Source organism: Silurus aristotelis, assembly GCF_946808225.1.
Source record: "Silurus aristotelis genome assembly, chromosome: 3".
Classification (NCBI taxonomy): Eukaryota; Metazoa; Chordata; class Actinopteri; order Siluriformes; family Siluridae; genus Silurus; species Silurus aristotelis.
The window spans coordinates 7,667,598-7,683,389 of NC_139576.1; the positions used below are offsets into that span (position 1 = coordinate 7,667,598).

At 36.2% G+C, this 15,792-nt stretch overlaps 1 protein-coding gene across 3 annotated transcripts in view; it reads right to left on the reverse strand.

Moving 5' to 3' along the window:
• cerkl (CERK like autophagy regulator) overlaps positions 1-15,015 on the reverse strand; it is a 104,727-nt gene extending 89,712 nt beyond the window's left edge. Inside the window, exon 1 of one of the 3 annotated variants that reach the window (XM_083537038.1) lies at positions 14,494-15,014. In XM_083537038.1, coding sequence (XP_083393164.1) covers positions 14,494-14,812 — 319 coding nt within the window. In that variant the 5' untranslated portion in view covers positions 14,813-15,014. Of the gene's footprint in view, positions 1-14,493 lie in introns of all 3 variants that reach the window. The other 2 variants (XM_083537036.1, XM_083537037.1) reach the window with 2 other exon arrangements.
• Between the last annotated feature and the right edge of the window lie 777 nt (positions 15,016-15,792).

Sequence of the window (15,792 nt, forward strand, 5' to 3'; positions counted from 1 at the left end):
TTTACTAACATGGTTTTGTGGCTAATAAAAATTTGTATTCACAAACATTTATGGCATTTGGATAATAAGAAGCCTTTATCCAGAACAACTCAAATACGTAAAGTCTCTATCAGTACACACATTATAAGGATAAAGGTATTGGAACACCTGACTTTTCCAGTCATATGTGGTTCATACCCAAACTGTTATCACAAAGGTGAAGACACACATTTGCATCGAACATCTTTGGATGTCAAGTCAAGTCAAGTTTATTTCTATAGTGCTTTTTACAACAGACATTGTCTCAAAGCAGCTTTACAGAATTTAACAGTTAAAGTGAACGATGTGTATTTATCCCGGATGAGCAGCCGTGGCGACTGTGGCAGGGAAAAACTCTCCTAGATGTTATGAGGAAGAAACCTTAATAGGAACCGGACTCAAAAGGGGAACCCATCCTCATTTTGGTGACATCAAGAGTGTGATTATAATCTTTAAACAATACAGAACACTGGAGAGTGAGAACTAACATGAGCACTGGAATGTGTGATTATGAGTGATGTCCTTTCTACAGTCTTATACAGTTATTTGAGGTTATAGAACCAGGAGCTACTGAGCAACTCATAAAATAGCTCAACATTTGCAATCATCAAAGATCCATCACCAGCTTCTCCATGCCAGAGCCTTTTAACACACAAAGAGGTCCAGTGTCCAAACTCCACATGTAGTGGATCCAATTGGCGCTGGTACGTCTCTAGATGGTTCGGGATGTTTGCGGGGTCGGCATCTACATCTTTAAAAGTCCACAATCTTCACAAGGTGGGACATGACTGGGGCTGGAGCAACCTCAGGATGCTTTGGGATGAGGAGAGAAAAAAAAGCAGTGGAGAGGAATTAGCGTAGCTGCTGTGGGTGGTAGGATGTGGTAGCATCAAAGTCCCCCTTCACTTGAACTACAATATCCCAACTACAAGATGTTCCAGCATGACAATGCCCCTGTGCACAAAGCCAAATCCATGAAGATATGCTTTACCTGGGTTGGAATGGAAGATCTTCTGCAATAAAGCTCTGAGCTCAACTCTTCTGAACATTATGAATCAGAAGTGTGACTGCACACCAGGCCTCCTCACCTCACCTAAATCAGTATCTGACTTTACTAACATCCTTGTGGCGGAATTGTCTTTGAATGGAAATCTCCACAAGCACACTCCAAGATTTAGTGTAACATCTTTTCCAAGAATAATGAAAGTTACAGTGAAGGTTATTTGGCAGAGACTATGGTTAGAAAAGCAAAAGTTTTCTTTAAATAAGATTAGCCAAGTGAGGTACTGCTGATGACAGATAGAGACAGCTTTTCGGCCATCAAGTGGAAGTTTGTTCCACCACCTACAGTAGATGCCACAACAGAAACTGGTGATTGAAGATGAACAGAGATGCTAATTTCACCAGAAGCTTTGGTAACAGGAATGAGTGTGTTTTTTTTTAGGAACATTTCAAATAGAGGATTATATACATATATGTATTTTTATTTATTTATATATTTACATACTTCACAAAAACCCAGTAATGTTAGGACGCTGGGGTCAAAGCCTAGAGTCAGCCATGATACAGCACCCCTGGAGAACAGAGGTTTAAGGGCCTGCTTGCTCAGGGGCCCCAAGAGCGGCAGCTTGGCAAAACAGGGGGTTGAACCCCCAACTTTCCAGTCAGTAACTACCACTACCACTAGTGGCTACTAACTAGAACTACCACTTCATTTCAAGCTTACAGAATTATTGTACATTTACAGCATTTGGTAAAAGACCCTTATTCACTCATTAGTTTTTGAATCCGCCGCTGCGCCACCAAGACTCTATAATATCTCACAAGTAAGAGTGCAGTTAAAAGTTCCCTGGTGGTCTGATGGTTAGGATGCCGCGCTCTCACCACTGCGGTCCGGGTTCGATCCCCGGTCAGGGAACCAACCCCAGCCACTCTCAGTGCCGCTCCCAAGCCCGGATAAATGGGGAGGGTTGCGTTAGGAAGGGCATCCAGCGTAAAAAAACATGTGCCAAATCAAACACGTGGATGATCCGCTGTGGCGACCCCTAATGGGAGAAGCCGGAATAAAGTTTTAAGAGTGCAGTTAGCATTAGCTACTGTGCTCTATGAGCTCGGGCCTCTGGCCAAATCCCAGTTGGCTGATATTTAGCTTAACTGCCCTCTTGTTTGTCGCTATTGTGTTCCATTAGGAATATATTCTACTGTCTGTCATTCTTACATTTTTTTTTGTGTGGTTCCTCTCAAGGTTTCTTCCAAATGTCTTCTCATTAAGATTTTCGTTGCCATGGTAACCTCTTACTTTCTTATTAGGGAGATTTTTTCATTTCTCTTGAGTCTGGTTCCTCTCAAGGTTTCTTTCTCATGCCATCTCAGGGAGTTTTTCCTTGCCACAGTTGCTATCTTCAAGAAACTGTTGAAAACCTTCCTCTTCCTTTAAATACTCAAACTAGCACTTTTACTGGTTTGTTTCGTCTTTGTACCCTATTGTAAGTTTAGCAAATTTATAGGTACAAAACTTATTTTATACAACTTTATAACTGCTTTATCTCTGTAAAGCTGTTTTGAGATAATGTGAATTATTAAAAGTGCTATGCAAAAAAGAAATTAATTGGAAATTGAATTTAACCTGCAGCTGTTGTTTGTCTGAGCTGTTTTAAATACATTTCATTGAATTAATCTAAACATGCTCTAGAAAAAAAAAAAATTCTTATCCAAATTTAAATATATAAGATAATAATAACTAAATACTTGATGCATTTTTCACAAACATGTAATCGTTATCAAAAATGTATTTTTTTTCCTGCATTCTCTACAGCTTTAAAATATAAAAAAATACTCCACTGTATTGAGTGCAGCCCTTAAGGCTTTGTGTATTATGCCTGCATCACACACACACACACACACACACACACACACACACACACACACACACACACACACACACACACACACACACAGAGAGCCACAGAGAGCACAAACCCGCTATGTGATCAGTATGAACTGTGTATTCCGGGGGCGTGAGCTACTAGAGCAGATCAGAGCTCTCGGTCATCCTGTGGTGGAGTGAAAACAAGCCAAGGTCAAAGCTTACAAATTCAGGGTTCAAAAAGTCAAACCCAAAGCTCCCTGCACCAGCATATTCCCTCCCTCCAGTGCACTAGTCTCTGCTGGGATCGAGTCGAGCCTCTGCACTCGCTCTCTCAATTCGGACAATCTTACCACAGCCTCTGTTCCGAGCTGCCAACAAGCACTAAACATGCTTGGCTGCTTAGATTATAACACCCTAAAGGATGCATATATATATATATATATATATATATATATATATATATATATATATATATATATATATATATTTAAGCCCCATGGTTTGCACGAACAAAATCCCTCCAAACTCGGCTACTTCTTCACCGCTTCGTCTCTTGGGATGACAGTGAGACAATGCTGCATTCTACGCTCGCTTCGCTTGGAGTTTAGCAGACGCCTGGCAGTGAATTATGTGGCAAATTAGCAATAACAATGCATGACATGATGCCATACAGTATCACGGATGATCCTTAAAATAACGATCATCTACAGTACATCTGAGCCACTAAGAAAAAAAGCCTTCTTAGTATTTAAATGTAAAAAGAAGTAGGAATAGTCTGGTGGTTAAAAGCTAAATATTACTAATTTCACTCATTCAAGACATACACTAGATGGGCAAAAGTATGGTTGAACTTCACTATCACACCCATATGTGCTTTGTGAACATCTCATTCCAGGCTTAGTTCCACTCTTTCCACTAAATTTTAGAATGTGGCTGTGGGGATTGGTGTTTTATTGGGATGTTGGATGAGGGGGTCTTGGCATCAGTTCATCCCACAGATGTTCAGTGGGATTGATGTACGGGCTATGGGAAAGACATAAATTTGTTTTACATCAAGCTCCTATACCAACACACCACATCATCATGGAGCTTGCTTTGTGTACAGGGGCATTATCATTGCTAGAGCAGGTTTGGGCTACAGCATACAAAGACATTCTGTACAACTAAATTCTTCCCTGTTGATCCCATTCAAATTTGCTATTAACCTCCACTCTTCTGGGAAGATGTTCCACTAAGTTTTGTGGAAATTTGTGCTTATTCAGCCAAAAGGGTGTTAGTAAAGTCAGGTACTGATGTAGGTGAGGTGAGGAGGTCTGGGGCGCAGTCCTTGGTCCAATTCATCTCTAGGGTATCTTTTACTGCACCTCATGTAAAGCATATTGTTATGGAACTGGCTTTGTGCACAGGGGCATTGTCATTCTGGAACAGGTTTAGGTCTCCTAGAAAAAATTAGGTAGGGGGACTGGTAGCTCACTGGTTAGGACACTGGGAAACTGATTGGAAGGTCAGGGGATCAAGCCTTGGTATTACCAAGCTGCCACTTTTGGGCCCTTGAGCAAGGCCCTTAACCCTTTATTCTTCAGGAGTGCTGTATCATGGCTGACCCTGCGCTCTGACCCCAGGGTTTAAACAAGCTGGGATATGCGAAGAAAAGAATATAATACATCTATATACTTTTTTGCTAGAGAATTTCTTTTCCTTTTTTTTTATTATTCATACTTATAGTCAGATTACATTTTAATATACTTTTATACTTATTTTTTTTTTTTTGTGTGTTACTGTACTCTTTTATTTTTTTTTTAGCTTATATTATATTTCTTTCATGTTTACAAGTTGGACAGTCGTAAAAAGCATTTCACACCATGTCGTACTCTGTATGAATGTGTGTGTGACAAATAAAATTTGAATTAGAATTTGATCCAAAGTCATGCTTTACAAATTCTGTCTCCAACTTTGAACCTTTTGTCCATAAAGTGTATAAATGTATAGTGCGTAACTGTGACTAATGTAGCTAACAAGAAACAAAATATCTGCTTTAGGATAATGTTTAATCAATAACTTGCAGAGTTGTCGCAGTGTAGCTACAATGTCCTTGTTGGTTTGTCACAGTAAATGACTGGTCATTTACCTCACCAATGACTTAAAATACCAGAAAATGTGCTTCTCTATATTACAGCCCATCTGTTTATTTTGGTTTGTTAGTCCAGTAGTTTTCATGCAGTTTTGTGTCCAGCTGTAATTTCACCAAAAAACTGAGACTCCCTTACTCTGGATACACTCCAAATCACAGTGACTGTGGGTCAGCTCAGAAGATATTAAAAACCCATTCTGTGTAATCCAATACTGTTACATTCATGGCTACTTCTGCTTCTACCCCTATCATGCTTTCCATGGGAACTTCATTTAGAAATGTTTGAAATATTTAAAGTTGGAAACTTACCAGGAATTTATGGGATATAAACTGTATCATATTCAGTTACATAACTGTTACATACATTTAGTCATAAATATATATTTTGTTTGGTCATAAGATGACATGCATGCAAACTAATACAGATTTTTTCTTAAAAATAGCATTTTCGACGGATTTTTTTTCACTAAATTTAAGTTCCTTGTTATAGGTTAATCTGCAATTTGGTAAATTCCCAGTTTATTACCATTAATTCCTGTTAATTGCTATATTAACGTTCTTTCGGCTTCTCCCATCAGGGGTCGCCACAGCGGATCATCCAAATGTTTGATTGGCACATGTTTTTATGCTGGATGCCCTTCCTAACGCAACCCTCCCCATTTATCCTGGCTTAGGACCGGCACTAAGAGTGGCTGGGGTTGGTTAATTGCTATATATTCCTGTTAATTCCCATTGAAAGTTTCCATTCTTGAAAATTCCTGGAATTTTGCAACCACCATTCAGGACCAATACAAACAGCTATATTTACTTTCAATATGAAAAATACTGACCATGATATACTATGGAAATATATTTCTTTCCAGTTTGATCCTGTTTTCTTGAGAGCATTTTCTTGGATTTTATCTCAACATATTTCCTATTGTTTCCTGAGGTTCTTGAATATATATAAAAACATTTCATCATGAAGTTTTTCTTTCATTTTTTAACATCAGCCTGTGCATTTCTTTTACATAGACAATTAAAAGCATGAAACTATAATATATTTAAATGAACATTTGTCACCTTGCTTTAGCAGATCCACTTATTAGTAGAGATCCAATGATTATATGATTATCTATAATTATTTTTGGTTTGGATGAATTGTATAGTATTTACACTTTGTATGCAATTCACAGTAAATTGCAAATGTTTTATGTATCATAATGGAACTTCAACATGAAATCTGAGGTTTTTAAGTGCCTGAGTTGTTTTTAAGACAAGAACATCAGATCGGATATTGGCTGATATTCTGCAGTATCCATCTCAGAAAAGAACTTTCTTTGAATTGTATCTTACTTATAAGGTTTTTTCTTATTTTATAATCCCACCTACACCAAAGGCTTAAAAGCAGAAGAGTGAAACACTGATTAATATACATAAATTATAGTTTGAAGCAAGGACGTATCACTGGGAGATTCTGGGGATGTGTTTGTGGGAGGTATTTTGAGAGAATGACATCAATCCCATAGCCCCAGCATCATGTCTTAACTATATTTAAATTAAATTCGATAAGTTGCAGTTTTTGCTGCAGTTATTATATATTATATATATATATTTTATAAATAGGCATATGTATGTGAAATAGTTTTTGGCCTATTTGAACCATCCATGGTTTTGTTTTGTGTGAAACCGGAGCATGATTTACAACATTGCGATCATCTGATGTGATGATACGGTTATATGACATTTGATGTATTGTATATAATAAAACAAGCTCAAGGATGTGCCTGAAATCTCGCATCCCCCAGGCAAGAAAAGAATACGTACAAGTGTCAAAAAGGGAAGCGCAGCATCTCGGCTTCGTGCTGCCGTTTTCTGGCAGTTTCATGAGAGCATTTGGTAAAGGCCATAGGGGGTTATTAGATGGATGCTTTCTGTGTAATGAGAGTGCTGGCTTAATAACATTAGCTTGGATCACTGATTAAGAAAGTACTGGCTGCCGAGTTTAAGTGGGCCAAACCGCTTTTCTCTTTCTCTTTCATTTCCCTCAGTCCATGAGCAGCCTTTGATGCATCTTCACACACAGACACACACAAAAAAACCTACAATCAAAACATAACAGTGTGGATGGATTGTAATATGAAGAGGTGTGTCAAGGACCAATAAGGTGTGATGTACTTGTAATATTACCTCACCGAGCTCTGTATTCGTAATGGGAAGTGGTTTCTCGAGATGTCCAATCACAAGGATTTGAATCGTCCAAACAAGCACAGAGATCCACATATTTGGTATTAATAAAGCTAGTATCATTTTAAATAAATAAATAAATACATTTTATTTCATTTTAAAATTAAATTAACTGATTTGGCTTTCTAATTTCTAACATATATAAAATGATTAATAAATAACAATAATCATATTATAATCAATGATTAAATTATTATATATGCATTTATGCAAAACATAAAATTGCTTGTAATTTCTTATTAACGCAATTTATTATTAATAATATTTGTGATCCACCTTTGAACAGTTCACATTTTCAAAACAATTTTAAATGAAATGCCTGCTTGGTTAAATAATATATACAGTTATATTTTATAAGATTTTATAAAAATAGAATAAATCAAGTTAATGCAATATTTTTTTTTATTATATTGGTTACATTTGAGCAAACAATTAAATTGGAACAAATTAAATGAATTAAATAAAATGTATTAAAGTTCAATTAAATCGTTTTTATTTGTTAGACTCTATTTGGGTAATACAGATGTGTATGAAAGTGTGTGTGTTTTATGTTTAAATATGTAATTTTCTAAAGATGTTATTTACTTAACTGTTCTATTTATTTCAGCTTCAACAAATGTCTTCATTCTTTCCATCCTTCATTTATTCACTCCCTCGATATGCGGAATTGTCAGGATTTTTAAGAGAAAATATTGAAGCTGGACATAAAACGCTAAAGAATCTACGCCGCTAGCGTTAGCCGCTAACATTGAATACATAGAACTAGCAGTTACCGTTAGCACTATTGATTCTTTAGTGTTTTATGACCATATTGACCATACATTAACTCATCTTACACTAACATCTTTTTTTTCTCTTTTTTTTTCAAAACCCCTTGCACTTTTGTGTATGTTTTTAAGTTTAAAAATAGTTTTTACAAAATGCTCACAGTGCTACATACAAAGTGCAACATCCCACAGAATACAGAGTCAGGAATATTCAACCTGTTTAATATCGTTCTCCGGTCAAATTGGATGTAAATCCCGGCTAGAAACCCTAATACTTTTTTCTAACCCTTGGAAGGTCCAATCCTAATCAAAAATTATATTTGATACTTGAGTGAAATCTAATCCCAAAACACTAACAGCTGCATGAACACTGATTTAAACTGCATTACTCCAGGTGACTGACAAAAGATAAATCTACTGCACATTATCTGCTCGAAAACCTGTTTCACAACGATTTATTACAGAAATGACTAGAGATGAGATCCATTATTTCGGCTATACATATTTAATATATAAAAAATAGTCATAAAAACTAGTACAGGGATGTTGATATTAACACTTACGCGATTGAGGAGTGAGTCCTGAATTTACACAGGGTTTTTTCACATAGATAGATTAATTACAAACCTATTCTGAGCCAAATATGTCAAATCGGTTTCGAAATATAAGACTGGTCCAAAAAACCCGAACGAACCCCATTGAGAATGACACCAATCCGAGCCCTGCGAAAGGAGTCATATGTTTGTGTGCTCAGTGCAGTCATGCAGATGGTTGCTTTGAGTATCATTTACTTGGACATTTGCTAAATGTCCACAAGACTGACAGATGCTCTACTTTAGGTGGCCACAACAATCGGCCGGAATCTATTACCAACACATCTGTCACACATGACTTCTTGGCAGCGCTGACTTCCCGCTATCCCCCCCCCCCCCCCATCCTGTTTCATCAATCCCGTATCTCAAATCACCATATTGTATTGAGTGTTACATAATAGATAATAATTCAGTAGCTATGCAGTGGTGGATGAAGTACACAAACCATGTAGTTGAGTTAAAGTAACGATACAGTATGTAAAATATGACTCGAGTAAATGTAAATTTGTCCCTTTAAACTTTCACTAGATTAAAACTACAAAAGTATTTACCTTCAAATGTACTTAAGTATCCAAAGTACTATGATTTATTATGACTATAATGTTCCTATTATCATTTTTATCACAAGATTCTTCACTTAAGGAACTCAGTTTATGTAAAAAGACTCTGTTAATCTCAGCACAACGATCGAATAATAGTATGATATTAATGAGTCAAACACTTTTTATACACACAATTATAATTATGATAAGCCCAAAACCTTTAAAAAACTCACAGGTGTTGTGATTTGTTTATCAAAAGATATTCTGCTTGCTGTTGAACTGACGCTGAACTGTATGTTGGTGATCAGTAGATACATCAAGCGCCAATCAAAGCAAGTTTAAAACAGAGCGTGCGCTCGACCCTGATTATTGGATTGCTGTGTGATTGACCAAGTTTTTATCCTCATAAATAAAAAGGAACGACTGATTTCGCAAAATGTAAAAAAAACTTTTAAATTCACTTTGAAATATAATGAAGTTAAAGTAAAATTCTCCCCGAAGTCAAATACTTCAGCAAAGCACAGATACACGAAAAAGCTTCTTAAGTGCAGTAACGAATTACATTTACATAATTTACATTTACATGGCTTCTGTCCACCGCTGTCCTTTTGTAGCCTCGGATTCCTGTTGGATGTTTTCTGTTTTTCGCACCAGCCAGTGTAAACCCTAGACACTCTCAGGAGATTTGAGCCAGCCCATCTGGTACAGACATCCAAGTCACCATCACTGAGATCAAATATTTTTGTGTGGTACAGATACTTGATGTGAACATTTACTGAATTTCAGACATGTGTCTGCGATCATTTGATTGTAAGTGCATTCTTAGTTTATTGGCTAAGTAAATGAACGAACAGGTGTGCAAGTGTTCCTAATAAAGTGGCTGGTCGGTGTGTAGAAATTAAATAAAGCTCCTGCCATTCTTTCATTTCTTTTTCCTTCATCCATTCTTTCTTTCAGGTACATTTAAATACAATTATTTAAAATAATGCTGGCTATAAAATCTGTGTACTCTTTTTCACCTAAGTAGACCATCTGCATTTTCTTTACCCAGGTAGTGCAGCAGTTAATTCAAGGAACAACATAAATAAAAAGTATTGCCTTTTTAATACAAATACAGTAATTTTTTTCCCCTTAATATCATATTACAGTATTATATTACTGGTTAGCAGGCTGAGGTCAGACAGCAGGGTCAGCTGTGAGACACAATGCCCCTAGAGAAGTTGTAGGTCAAAGGCCTGCTCAGGCTCACAACCTCACAACCCTCTGTTTAGTAGCCTTTAACAACATGCTGTCTCCCAATTCATTTATTATCCATCTTAAATAGTATCCGAAGATAAAATAAGTGTGTCCCAAAACACTGTGTGTTGAAATAGAGTTCCCAAAGGATGATCAGGATTGGATGGTAGATTTTTTTGCAGTCTGGATACATGGACATTTCTTTAGCTGATATTGCCCACAGCTCAGAGTTTATGAGTCTGTTTGCTTTAAATTGAACCTCCATACATGGCTAAATGAGTGTAAAATAATTTAAAGTAACACTGACATGCAACAATAAATTTGTTGTTAGCAACTGTGAGCAACTAGGCAACAACATTCTCGTCTGTTGCGTGACATGGCATACTGTGTTAGTATGTCCCCTTGTGGACTTGTATACTCGTTTGCTACACACTCAAAATCATGTAGTTTTTTCTTCAGAAAAGAAAAAGATACATACTTTTACCACAATGTATACGCAGTCCAATTAGGATGCAGCGATCCTTGGTTCAAAAGCAACATTTGTACATGAACAGGTTCACAAAAAAAACATTCAAAAGGTTTATTATGAAAACTAAATTGTTCTCAAGGCCTTGCCTCCATTTCAGAGGCTGGTGCTAGCATGGATTGTACAACATGTATAGGCTATAGTTATGATGGTTATAGTTATGAAGTGACTATTACCAGAGTGTATCAGTGTTGTGTATCAGTACACGAGCAGTACTGAGGAAAATACTATAATTAGCATTTCTGTTTTTGAACAACTTTGAAGAAATAAGTGTATCATGATTTAGCATGCAGTTTATACAATGCTTTACTGTATGAACTAGTTAGTTTCCCTTTGCTATTTGCTACGTTTTCCTCAAGCATGTAAATTGAAAAATCTTGGTTTACTAAAGTATGTAGGTAAATCACAAAAAGAAAGAAAAATGCATAAAAAGCCGCAATACTACTGAGACCAGTAATTGAACTAGTATGTAATGTTATTGTATCTTCTTCTTCTTCTTCTTCTTTCGGCTTCTCCCATTAGGGGTCGCCACAGCGGATCATCCGTCTCCATACCCCCTGTCCTTTACATCTGCCCCTTTAACTCAACTACCTGCATGTCCTCCTTCACAACATCCATAAACCTCCTCCTTGGTCTTCCTCTTTTCCTCCTTCCTGGTGGCTCCATCCTCAGCATTCTCCTACTGATATACCCCATGTCCCTCCTCTGCACATGTCCAAACCATCTCAATCTCACCTCACCTTGTCTTCAATATGTTCTACATGCGCTGTCCCTCTAATAAACTCATTTCTAATCCTGTCCATCATCATCACTCCCAACGAAAACCTCAACATCTTCAGCTCTGCTACCTCCAGCTCCACCTCCGGTCTTTTACTCAATGCCACTGTCTCTAAACCATACAAGTATTATATAAATGTATAACATACCTACATATAAAAATGAAAAAAGAGACATTATTTAATAAAAAAATAATTAATTGTACACAATATGGTAGAAAAGGAATGAAACACTTTAAGGTGGGTTTTTGAGCAGTGATTTTTCTATTTTCATCCCAATGCTAATTCTCTTCCTACAACAGCATTTCGTGTCCTGATGCGTTTTCTTCCATTGATACCTATTCTACTCATTCTATTACAGGCAATATTAAAAGTACCGGTGTGAATCAATACTATGAATAAAGTATTAGAGATTAACATTAAAGCATTGCTGTTAAAATGCTGTTAAAGAAAATCATTCAGCATCTCCTGACCAATCAGAATCGAGCATTTTGTAACAAAGGCAGAAAAGGAAACCAGGATGAAGGTATGGATGCTGGTGATTTGGCAGAACCCGAAGCAAAGAATATTGATATTTGGTCTTGCTTTTATTTTTTTTGTTTTACTTTTTGATTTACAGCTACATGGTAGCTAAACGTTTTCCAATTGCCGATTATGTTTTGACGCCTTTGGAGGAGATTTTGAAGAGAAACTTTCTTCTGAAAATGAAATGGGTAAAATTGAGAAACTTTTTATATTCATTAAACCCTCACCCATTTCTGACTATATACTGGGTGAACTATGATTTTTGGATTATTTCATCCCTCCACTCTCACGCGTTCACTCAGGTGTGGCGAACCGCCTCTTATCCCAGAGATCCCTCATGTCAACAGTCTGCTACAACGGCTCAGGACCACAGGTTGCTTTTAATCACCTATCAACACAATGAACTGTAATGAATGGACATTCGGGGAATGGACATTCGCTACCCAGAATGGGTTTCCTTTGGAGTTTGGTTCCTCTCAAGGTTTCTTCCCCATACCATCTCAGGGAGTTTTTCCTTGCCAAAGTCACCACTGCCTCACTAAATAAGGGTAAATTTGCAATAAAATTTGCAATTTGTAATAAAATTCTTTTATTACAGCTTTATTTTTGTAAATCTGCTTTGAGACATTGTCTATTGTAAAAAGCTCTCTAGGAATAAAAATGAATTGACTTGAATTGAATTACGTCTGTGTTGAATTTAATCATGTCTTTTATTTGGCTCTTCCTTTTAGTTATTATGTCACTGTCTTCTCTTTCTCTCTCTCTCTCTCTCTCTCTCTCTCTCTCTCTCTCTCTCTCTCTCTCTCTTGTTAAACATGCTTCTGAGGTACCAGTGACCAGGGTTTCTGTCCCTTTCTTGTCTTTCAATCTGCCTGATCTGTCCAGGTGCCCTACCTTTAGATGGAGTTATTTTCAGTTGGAGACACTCTGTGCAGCTGGAGATGATTCCACCTCAACAGTCTTAATCTCCATTAAGTTACTGAGCAACTTAAGAACTTTGAGGATGGATTTGGACTGGAATTAATATAAACACTATATTACAATGGCTCAGGACAGTTCTGCATTTAAGCACTGAACAGCATACCTAAACAATGATGGACCTGTAATGAATGGATATTCGGTGCCACCCAGATTAGGACGGGTTCCCTTTTGAATCCGGTTCCTCTCAAGGTTTCTTCCTCATGCCATCTGAGGGAGTTTTTTCTTGCCACAGTCATCACTGGCTCGCTCATTAGGGATAATTTAGAGGGGATTAACTTGTGAATTCAAACTTTATAATCACTTTATCTTTGTAATGATGCTTTGGGACAGTGTCCATTGTTAAACAAATAAAATAAAATTAAATAAAATAAAATAAAATAAAATAAAATAAAATAAAATAAAATAAAATAAAATAAAATTGAATTGAATTGAAATAAAATCAAATAAAATCAAATAAATAAAAATTAAATTAAATTAAATTGAAATAAAATAAAATAAAATAAAATAAAATAAAATAAAATAAAATAAAATAAAATAAAATAAAATTGAATTGAATTGAAATAAAATCAAATAAAATAAAATAAATAAAAATTAAATTAAATTAAATTGAAATAAAATAAAATAAAATAAAATAAAATAAAATAAAATAGAATAGAATAGAATAAAATAAAATAAAATAAAATAAAATAAAATAAAATAAAATAAAATTGAATAGAATCCTTTTTTTTTATTTTTTATAATATTTCAACTAATCATCACATTATTTTCATGTGCACTCAGACATCCAGTGCAACTTTTTACTCATAATAATGAGAATATAATTGAGCTTTGTGGGCGTGTCTATAAAATAATTGACAAGCGGTCAAACCAAATACAAACAATCATTTCTGACCGGGGTGTAATATAGTTTCCAAATTGTTTTATTTATTTATGTTTTTAATTAAGACCTGGTTTTTTTTGGACTGGTAAGAAATATACAATTATTTTCTATTGCACCTTTAACAAGTGTTCCCGTCTGTATTTTAATGACCAGACGTTGCACTTGGTACAAACCGGAAGTGGAACGAGGCCATCCGCCATATTGATAAACGTCACGACCACTTGTTCAGTGTGTTAATACAATAAAATAAAAATACTTCCAAAGTTGTCCGAGCACATTTTACTATGTGGGTATTGTTCTCCTAAAGACTATTAAAAGCCGACTATGATCATTATTATAATAATAATAATAATAATGATAATAAACACTCCGGTTTAAACGCAAGAAGTCGAACGCGCCGTGGTAACTATAGTAACCGCGTACCTGTAGGGCTCTCTGGCTGGATGCGCGTCCACGTGAGCCGCGTGGCCGAGAGAATCACGTCGTGGCTCGTCTTGCCGATTTGAAAGATTCCTCTGATGATCGGCTCGTCCCCGATACAATACTGATCCTTCCCTTTATGTGCTGGAGGTGTTTCCTCCCCGGAGTGGTGGAGCTCTTCTTGCCGTTTCTTCCTCGCCCTGACTCGGCTTCCTGGAAGACCAGGAGACTCGGACACCGGTTGCTCTTTCTCCTTGAACTCCTCTCGCCTCTCGGACCGCGTTTGGATGGCGTCTGTCGGGTTCTTCAAAGATCCAGACATGTTTCAAGTCTAACATCCGACAGCACCGCTTGGCTTTTCAGACCGCAGTATTTCCCCCCCACGGGGCGTGCGCGCTCCCGCCGTGTCCCAAACCCCTCCGGTGTCGCGCGAACGCGCGAAGGAACCCAGGCGACGGACGCGGGCACGCGCAACACTCAGTCACCAAACTTTATTATGTTTTTATTCAGATTTCTTTGCAAACGTCCCACATTCAAGCCTGCTCTTATATCCACATAATAATAACAACAACAATAATAATGATTATTATTGTTGTTGTTATTATGATTATTATAATTATTAGATTAATAATTATTTTAATTATAAAAACCTGGCAACCTAGGTTTAATATATTTTTATAGGTTCAAACTATGAATTGTTTTGAGTGAATTTTCAGTGGGGAAAGAAATATGATAGGCCAATTATACTATTAGTACAAAAGATTGAGTACCACTAATGTAAAATACTTAATAATTAAGAATTAATTTTAATTTAAATATACATGCATATATTTAAAACCATGTAAAAAAATATGCATATGTTTGCATATGCAGAATTAAATACTAGTACTAGCATATTGTTTATATTGTATACAGCTGTAACTTAGAAATACATTATAAAAAAATATATACCATCAGTTTATATTATGTTTAGCAATATATCCATCCTAAAATGAATAATTTTACATGTTAACACTGCCTGACACACGTGACACTGTCCTAGTTATTTAGTAAATAATACTGTATCCTAAACATGTTAATGGTGTGTGTGTGTGTGTGTGTGTGTGTGTGTGTGTGTGTGTGTGTGTGTGTGTGTGTGTGTGTGTATACACCCTAATCTAGCCAACTATACTAATTACATCTTTTACCATTAAAACAGCTTCATTGGCATTGAAATATGATACATAATAGTTTGATATCAATATCTACATTACATTTACATTTATATATATATATATATATATATATATATATATATATATA